We start from the raw sequence: 9,845 nt of genomic DNA on the forward strand, positions 1-9,845 counted from the left end.
CAACTTATCAGATTATATTGCGAAGCACATGTTTTTTAAAAAAAAACTCATATCTATGTATTAAAATATTTATCGCTAAGAAAGTAATAGACAAGAATTAAATTTTTATATCGTACTGCGTAGTTTCTAATGGAACTAGCCGTCGCCCGCGGTTCCATCCGCGTCCGGAAATTAAAAAAAAAACATAATCAGTAACCTATGCGGTCTTCCAGTGTATATTCTACATGTATTCTAAATTTCAGAGAGCATCCATGCAACCGTTTTGAATACCTTGTAACAAACATCCATACAAATATTCGTATTTATAAGTAAGATATTAAGACTAACACAGACAAACATCCAAAATCCATAATTCTATTTTTTACGATGTTTTTGCCAGTACAGATAATATTATTATATTAGTAAATATAGAGATTGTACAAGTCTTAGAACTTACTAGATTTCTTTATCAGTATTAGACTTTTTTTTTAATAGATATGTCTAGTTTTACTAAAACAGAATAACAATAAATAGTATTTAAGAGAAAGTGTAAACGATTAATTAATTTCGAACGTTTGCCTTAAAAAAATCCTTTTTTTTTATTTAATCAGTGAGAAACAAAAGAAGTATACAAAGCCGCGAAAAATGCTGGCCGAATGCAGACCTTTTAAAGCCTTTATAAGTAAAATGGATGTAACCAGCTAATAACAATTGACCTACTAAGAATGTACTATCACGTGATGATGTAATAATAATTAATTCTCAATAAGATGACGTAAGAAAAATAAAACCAACTCACCTCCGAGGTTTCCGTGTAAAGTTTGCCATGTTCGTCAGGGTAAGTTATATTGATATAGGCCGCAGTGAATGTATCACTGAATCTGTCGTCCGCGGTCCCTAATCTCGACCCCGCGAACTCTCCCGCAGGGGCGTGGCAACCGACCATAACAGCAACCCATCCTAGGGTTGCCAACTGCGACCACATCTCTTCACGACGCATTTTAAAATACAAAGCACATTCGAACACACAACACTACACGACTCGATGTTACCACGGATCTTTACTGTATGATTTATAAAAAAACTATCGACTGTTATCACGCTATTGGTTGACTAAAACGGTCTCGACAGATTAAGTTATCGTTATCGGCCGAAACAGCGACTTTCGGGTATTCTTTATTCAAATTCTTCGTAATCCGATTCTATTAAAGAATGTTATTACGATATGTATAGATTTTTACGAGAGAGTTTTCGTCATAAAATCGACGCAACCTCTCCCGACATGTTTGTTGACAGCTAGGCACTCAGAATTGTCTGGTAGTCCACCGCTGCCCCATAACCGGCGAGAAACTTTGATGCAGCAGGCAACTGAAACAAGAGAAGATTAAACGTTACTTAAATTATAATCTGACGTAATTGCAAAAAAATTAAATAGTGTTAAGACTATCGCGAATTCATTGAATAATTTTTATTTAGTCAATGTTTGAGCAAAATTGTAGCATATCGATTGCATGTGTACCAATTAATAATAATATTTAGCAATAAGACGTTAACGTGGCATGATATTTAAAAATAGATTCCGTACAACGACCTCAGGCCGTCGACCGCAAAACGCATAAAATAGTTCACAATAATCTATGGATTGTGACGTATGTGTTAACATATCAATGATATGCAGATAATAAAAATATTTGATTGAATCTAATCCCATTGTTATTTACAAAAATCACGTGATTTTCATCCATAGATACGTAATTTTGTTTTGTAATAACGAAACATATAATATGCATATTATTATAATATATAAGTTATTAAAATATTAAATTCTTTTTCACATACTCTATGTAACGCAAACATCTTATCCGATTACTCTTTACAATTCAATTTTTTTTTATTGACAAAAAATATTTATGAAACATAACACTTGTACTTTTGTTTGATTCTTATCTATATCGTGGCCTTTAAATAAAAACGAAACGCATAAAAACTGCGTGGTTTGTGCGAGGAAATAGCTCATGAAACCATCATAAAGTACTAAGTACTAACATTGTGTTTGGAATAGGGTGACTAGAAATCTTACTGATATTCTGAATGCGAAAGTTTAGTTACATTTAATGGATGTTTGTTAGAAAGTATCAACAGAACGGCTCAACGGATCTAGACCAAATTTGGCATGGACGTAGTAGGTAGACCGAAAGAACTAATTAGTTTCTATATATATTTTTTAATTTAGTAGTTTTAATTTTATATTACCTGAAGCTATCGCTTGAAAAATAACCCTAAATTTATTTAATTTCCAAACTTTGTTTTAAAGCGTGGTGACACTACTCAAAGGCGCTCGCCGGGCGGAAATTGGGGCGCAGTAAAAACCACATCATAAAAGGAAAACGGCGTTGTCGTGTTAAGGCGTACTACGATTAACTAGTTGCTGAAACAACGCTCGTAACTTTGCTAATACTTATGTAATTATATACTTTCAAAATACACATTCTGTAAATAGATGACAAATTAAAGGACATTGAAGAAAACGTAGGAAATATTACTAGTAATATAGTCAAAACTCGTACCATCTTTCGACCAAATCTCCACTTCACCAGGTGGGATCGTGGTCAAGCGCTAGCTTATAAAACGTAAAGAAAAAAAACTCTTTTGAGTACACGTCAACTCTAAAATATCTTTATATGACAGAAGCGTAGTGTTTTTTTTTTCGGGTACACCTATACGTCTAATTCATTGTCACTTGTGACATAAATTATTTTAATTCGGATCGTGTTCTTATTTTAAATATAGCTAAATGCGGATATATTTTATTTAAAATTTTGCTTCTAGATTAATACTTCCATCATCCCGTTATATAACCATGAGACCGACCCTATCTTAATTTACGGATGACTCGACTATCAGTTAACCATGGTGACCCAGTGCGGGTGGTTAGAACAAACATATCTAAGATTTTGGCAACTACATAGTTTGACTTTTGTTACATTTTCATAGTAAAGTAGAAGGCTTATGCAAGTTGGCAACTGCAACGCAGTGAGGGTACAAGACAGACAGCGAGCGGCTATTGTGTTGGCAGGCCGCCGCACTGGGTCAATTGCCTTTGTTCTAAGGATTCTACACTTGCATCGATCGATGTTATAAAACAAACACAACAAGCAAATTTCATACAAAGATAGACATATTTAAAAGGCAAAAGTCATTGTTTTTCTTCTCTTATCCCAACTGAGAGTAATGTTTCTCGAGGCTTATGTATGTATGGAGGTTTACATATAAGATCGTACAACATAGTTTGTCATTATCAATTAAGCTTATACGAATTGCTATAATATACATCATTTAAAATTAAAGTAAATAATAAAATCCCGAACCAAAACATTTAAATGTTATCAAGTCAATAAAACGCCTAATTCCATACAAACGCTGTATAAACGTTATATAAAAACCTACATTAAACTATAAACAGACTTCCTACCAAAACAAGATTGTACGCGGAGATATTAACAAATCGCAAACAGCTGATAGTATCGTATAATACAAACTTTATCACGGCTCGAAATTTACCACGTGACGCTGAGCCACCACCCAACTACTTCTTACTGTGGGTTTCGACTTCTATATCAATTGTTAATACATATTGTAATCTTTGTTTTAACAAATAATGGGATGACAATATGGATAAATACAAGTCTTAAAACAGTGGTGTTCTAGGATTGATAACATATGTCCCAGAGCAGGAACTGCCGTAAAGTTTGAATCTCATAATACCGTGATTACAAAATTAATTCGCGGACAATGTCGCCAAATGTTCCGCATATAAATACATACATTTGTATGTACGTACTTCCGTATTCGGGTTAAAAAAACTTACGCAACGTGTACGTTTTATCTAAATTGTTTGCTATTCATTTAAATCGTACTGGAAGTGACAAAATATCTAGCTCTATCGCAATATGTATTTGTTTGTGGCCTCAAGAAGTCTTTACTGCCGCTACTATAACAAATTGTCATCTCTCTCATTTATGTTTAAAATAATTGAGATGGCATGCTTTGTTATAACTAAGACTGTTTCGGCAGTGTTTCGCAGTAAGGGACGCAGGCGCAGGACACAGACTTTATGACAGATAATGATGACAAGCTTGTACAGATAACTATCATTATTCCAGTGTTGCCACACGCTTTCCTCGCGGTCTACCGAGGTGAATGACCGATATCGGGGTTGCCACAAGAAAAATGTAATCTGCCAGTTTCACTGCTATAAACATAATGCACTTAAGTTATGTAGTATTTGATACGAATGCAATACGATAAAAAAAAACATTTCGTTACACTTTCAATACAGACGATAAAAATTAAAAGTATAATTGAAGCAACAAAAACGTTTAAAATAAATGTTTTTCAATTTTTCTTTATTCACTGAAATAATTAAATATTTCTTTATAATTAATATAGGCTTAGATTCAGTTTATCAAAATTAAAACATAAACGTCAACTTAGATAAATTGAATTTATCGAACGTTATCTTATTTTTGCGAAACTAAAAAACATGTAAAAAAGTATTGTAAAATTGTACATAACCTAACAGTACATAATCAAGGATATATAAATCAAATTTCAATCAAAGGTCACAAAAGCAATTCTGTAGAAAGCGTGGAAAGTCCCGGAAGTTGGTTATAGTGGTCATTACCGCGAGGTTATGGTGACCATGACTGAGGTAGGAACGTCCTTCACTACGACCATGGGGGTGGTGAATTGACTTGTGTAGTTTAGTGATGTGCCTTCATTTTGTATTATCGATATAGTTATTTTTTTTATTTAAAAAAATATAAGTGTTTATAACACAAATGAAATATGTATTTTAAAAGGAAAAACACTCTTAATTAGTAGTAGATATTTGCTTAACTGTTTCTTGTTATCTTCCCTGAAATTCTCTTTAAACAAATGTTTTGTATACAAGTATTACATCAGTGGAATTACATGATAATTGAATGAATAACACGGTAACTTTAAATAAATTCGATAAAAATATTTTTATGCACCAATAAATTTGACAACGACTGTACTAAAGTAATAAATGTCAGATGAAAATACTTATTACCCTCGTTTCATTTCTATATAACCTGATTAACCTTAATTTAAATCATGTTTCATATCACTAATTAATGATAAATATTTAATTAATACATAATTAAAGATTGCAATGTAACGTTTGAGTTGGTAGAGATAGAAGGTTATTGTCTATCCTTTTCTAATATATGCAAATGAAATAAAATTGGTAGCAAACATTAAAGAAAATGACGTCATTTCCCGGTAGTGCTTTCGTGATAAGACAAAGTATTTTAACAGTCACTTAATCTATAAGTTGTCATACAGGAAATGCAATGTTATGTTTAGATATTGCGATATCTGTTTTCTTTTTCAATATTGGATAAACTAGTGCTTCCTTATAAATCTGCAAAGGACACGAACTACACTATATCTAGTTTAAAAAAAATCACAGTAGATTTTTCCCACATTATTATTATACTGAAATGTCCTCAAATTTACAATACTTCCGCTAAGTATATGAAACAGTAGACCCTAATATGGAATTTAGAGTTAGTCTATTTATAAGACTTGGGTGTTCCTTTGTAAAGGGATATCGATATCGAGTTTTCTCTTATGTCAAACTGTTTAATAAATATGTCGATACCAAATAGTACCAACATTAGTGGTTGGCCTTATTGAAAGGGTAGCGGCGCCCCTTGCGTGCTACCTGAGGTCGCTCCAAGGGCACGAACTTGGACCCTAATGATGGTGTGGCATTGACAATGGCTTTTATTGTGCTATCGTCTTTTGTTTTTTTTTTATTAGACAAAGTAACGAAGGTTGTCGTCAAAGGAAATCGTAATCGTTAGACAATTAAAACATGGTTCATCGTAATTTATTAGAGTAGCATTTTATTTCTGTACTAGCTGGCGCCCGCGACACCGTCCGCGCGGAAGTAAAACGAACTTAATTAGTAACCTATGTGTTATTTCAGACTATGTTTTACGTATATGCAAAATTGCAACCAGATCAATGCAGCCATTGTAGGGATACCTTTAAACATCCATCCATCCAAACATTCACATTTATAATATTAGTAAGAGTAAGATGATATGAAAAAAGTTCAGGTTTCCGCTGTAGAAACACTAGTAGAAAATATGATATCTGTCTTTTTTATACAGTTAATCTTTAATAAACTTTGTGAAGAAAATGGTAGAGTCTGATATTATTTAGTCTTTGAATATAAAATGAAAAGCATAATTTCAAATGCAAGTTGATTGACCGCAACTTGCATTATAAATTATGCTGCACTGCGTGAACTATCATTTCATTTCGTTGGATAGTAATGGCGTACGAACGTCATAATCTTCACCATCAGTGAGACAGAACACTTCCTCGGCACGTGGTTTTTGCGGTTCGCAATCAATCCGACAAACGGAGCGGACACATCTTAATTGACCTTTTTTGTAGTTCTAGAAACATCGCAACGATATCCGTATTAAAAAGAAATAGGATTTGTTGGTTTTATTTTGTTTATGAATGAATTACAAAGGACATTGTTAACTGCATTGTGCCATTTATTTTATGCATTCTATAAATAAGAAAAATAAATAGTTTATTTCATAGGAACTAAACTTTTAGAACTTTCAGTTTATATATGAACCGGTTCTTTCCGGTTAAAAATGCCTAAAGCCTTTAATGATTTTTTTTATCACAATCTATTACAACTTTTTTGTCATAACTTAGGAATCATAACACTATTTTTTTTAGATTAGCCCCTGTATTACGTGCCCGAAATTGACCTTACTTTTATGTCATCTTCCACCACCGATACTGAGTGGCTAGAGTCTAACCAAATTAAGAAAAACTGGGCCTTAGTCGACACCGGCTCAGTGTTGAATGATTGACTTCAGACGCATCATTAAATTTCTTTAAAATGTGTTCAAGTTTCCTTAAGATGTTTTCCTTCACGATATGTTACTTCAATACATAAAAAAGTATTTTTACTAACAATATAATTCTCTGCAGTTCGAACATCAATTACTTCAATTGTGCTGCAGCAGTTTGTTGCAATTACTCCTTCACAATCAATTAATTGCCCCATATATTATTTGCGATACCCTTGTTATGTGCAATCTTAGTTTATTGTTTTAGTGAAACCATTGAAACATAGCTATTAATTACATTAATTAGTTTCAATTTCATAGTATTATAGAATAAAAACACTTATAAATAGGCAATATGTAAAAGAAGGGAGACAGAGATGACGGAAGATAGATCGATCTGAAGCACGAAAACTGGTGCGCCTACCCCACGTGATAAAAGGAAAGGGAGATAATTAGTTTTATACAAAGCAAAAGTAAAGAATGAAGTGAATTTTAATATAACGGCTAAGGGTCCATTCACACAGACCGCGGCGGAGAGCAGAGCAGATAATATGGCAAATAAAATTGAGCTAAATACGATTGAAACAACTTTAATTTGACTTTTGACGCTTACTCTTGACAAGAAAAGACGTGTAAGGTAATATTAAACCTTATTTCAATCCTATAAATTTCATTTACGATATAAAATATGCACTGCTTCGCCCCGGTCTATGTAAACAGACCCTAATAGGGACGTAGTACATCGTGTCACCCTACACAGAGAAAAGGGTTGGTTGTAGTTATGATATTTGTATAGACCTTAAAAATTACATTTCGCGATCTAGTGTTCTAAACGACCTCTATTCATCATGTGACAATACCAGTTCTTACTAGTGATTACTGCAAACCACTCGAGTTATCGAAATATAAGCGAGTCAGTCCAACAATGCTTTCTGGTCCACAACTTGTATAACATTTACACAATCTATTGTTACATGTTTGTGTTCACTAATTGTAAGCATATCGATAAACGTAATCATTACGAAATATTGACTTAACGGTTTAAAAAAAAGGGTCTTAACAGACAGACCGACGGACAACAAAGTGATCCAACAAGGGTTCCGTTTTATCCTACGAGGTACGGAACCCTAAAAATAACTAATTCACAGTTAGTTTATCATCACCGTAACAACGGAATATTTCTAGGTATTGAGAATTGTTATAGCAGTCGCTCGCGACTCCGTCCGCGCGGTATCCTCTATATCCTATATATACCTACAAACATCCATCCATCCATCTAAACATTCACATTGATAATTCTAGTAAGAAGTAAAATATTGTATCAATACTAGTGTTACGGCGTTGAAAACTTACAGAAATGAAAATGAACACACAAATAAAATTAGTGCTTTTTTATATAAAATATATTTCCATGCGAGTGAAGCCGCGCTGAATAACTGGTGCTAAAACTCTAAAACCTACGTTTGGTGAGAATAGAATTTCGTGATTATGAAACAAAATTCAAATGTGACTTTAAAAAACTACAATTTCTCTTAAGAAACTCGCCAGTCAGTTGTTATTCAATATTCTTTTGTACTCCCCTTTTAATACAACGATATCTATGGAAAAGCATAACTTATCAATATTAATTGTACAAACACCAATAAACATCCTTGACATACTAACAGTTTCGTAAATATACTCTGATAGGGATCTGGGTTAATCTTTAATAGGGAAGGTTTATCATAGTCAACATTCAAACTGACAAATATTAGCTTTAAACGAAAGCAATAAGGATTAAGAGGCAGTTACAGTTTACTTGATAAAAACACTTGATATACTCATGTGCATTCGTCGTTTTGTAATATGACAGTCTACAACTGAACTCGATTTTTTACGCCAGTCTTAATAATGCAGTTCTGTCAACAATTTAACATGTACTAGTAATTTCCCACTGTACCGTCTTAGTATAATATTAATCTTACTTATATTATCTATGCGTATTTTTGGATGGATGGATGATGATGTTTGAAGGTATCTCCGGAACGGCTCAACGGATCTTGATAAAATTTTGCACAGATGTAAAGCATAATTTGAAAGAACACATAGGCCACTCAATAAGTTTTTTTAATTCCGCGCAGACATACGCAGGCTACAGCTAGTACTATTATAAATGCGAATGTTTGTTTCTTTCTTAGAAGGTATTTGTAGAACGGATGCATAGATTTAGCAAAAATTTGGCAAAGATGTAAAACAGTCTGGAAGAACATATAGGCTAATTTTTTTTTATCCTGCGCGGACGCTAGTATTTATTAGTTCAAATGCGACATGATTTTATTATATAAACTAAAATTATAAAATATTGTCAGCTGCTAGCAAAGCGACTTTATTAAAAGAGTTGTCAAACTAATCCATCTTAAATAGACACACTATAATTTGTACTTTTTATTTGTTTTCTAAAAAAAACGGCACGCGTCACGTCGCGCTGCGCTTAATTAATCCTATAAAATAGTTAAACTAGTACAACTCCCAAATTAAGTGTACAGTGAGGCTTAATATGTAAAGTGTCACCTGTGTTGTTGTGGAAGACGCTGTAAATATCAAGTTAATTAATTAATTACATTATTGAACGCGAGAGTTGAGTCCGGCAAGTTCTGCTTCTGGTATAATCAAAATATGCAAGAAAACTGAACTACACTTTATTCTGTCGAAATTGTCGCTTGCAGATGTGGCTTAAATACAGTGCTGGTCGTATTTTGTGTTAAATACTTGGTGCTTGAAAGTGAATTGGTCAAAAACAATTAGTGGTGGACATTGTTATGTTATTTTGTCACTTACCCACGTCGATTTGCAAATTTGAGGAAGTCCTACCATATGATTTGACATTTCGACATTTCGTCTAATGCAATCGTGGCGCAACGGCTTTGCCCACGCTCACGGAGTACATTCTTACTACAGTACGCAGCGAGTCCAGTG

The 9,845-nt window shown here is 33.4% G+C and overlaps 1 protein-coding gene across 1 annotated transcript in view; it reads right to left on the bottom strand.

Annotated features, from left to right (window-relative positions):
• Positions 1 to 9,845, bottom strand: part of LOC106120721 (ring finger protein goliath) — a 55,945-nt gene that overhangs the window by 23,016 nt on the left and 23,084 nt on the right. Inside the window, exon 2 of the mRNA XM_013316107.1 lies at positions 779 to 1,347. Coding sequence (XP_013171561.1) covers positions 779 to 979 — 201 coding nt within the window. The 5' untranslated portion in view covers positions 980 to 1,347. The remainder of the gene's footprint in view (positions 1 to 778; positions 1,348 to 9,845) is intronic.

Source organism: Papilio xuthus, unplaced genomic scaffold (assembly GCF_000836235.2).
Source record: "Papilio xuthus unplaced genomic scaffold, Pxut_1.1 DF826949.1, whole genome shotgun sequence".
NCBI lineage: Eukaryota > Metazoa > Arthropoda > Insecta > Lepidoptera > Papilionidae > Papilio > Papilio xuthus.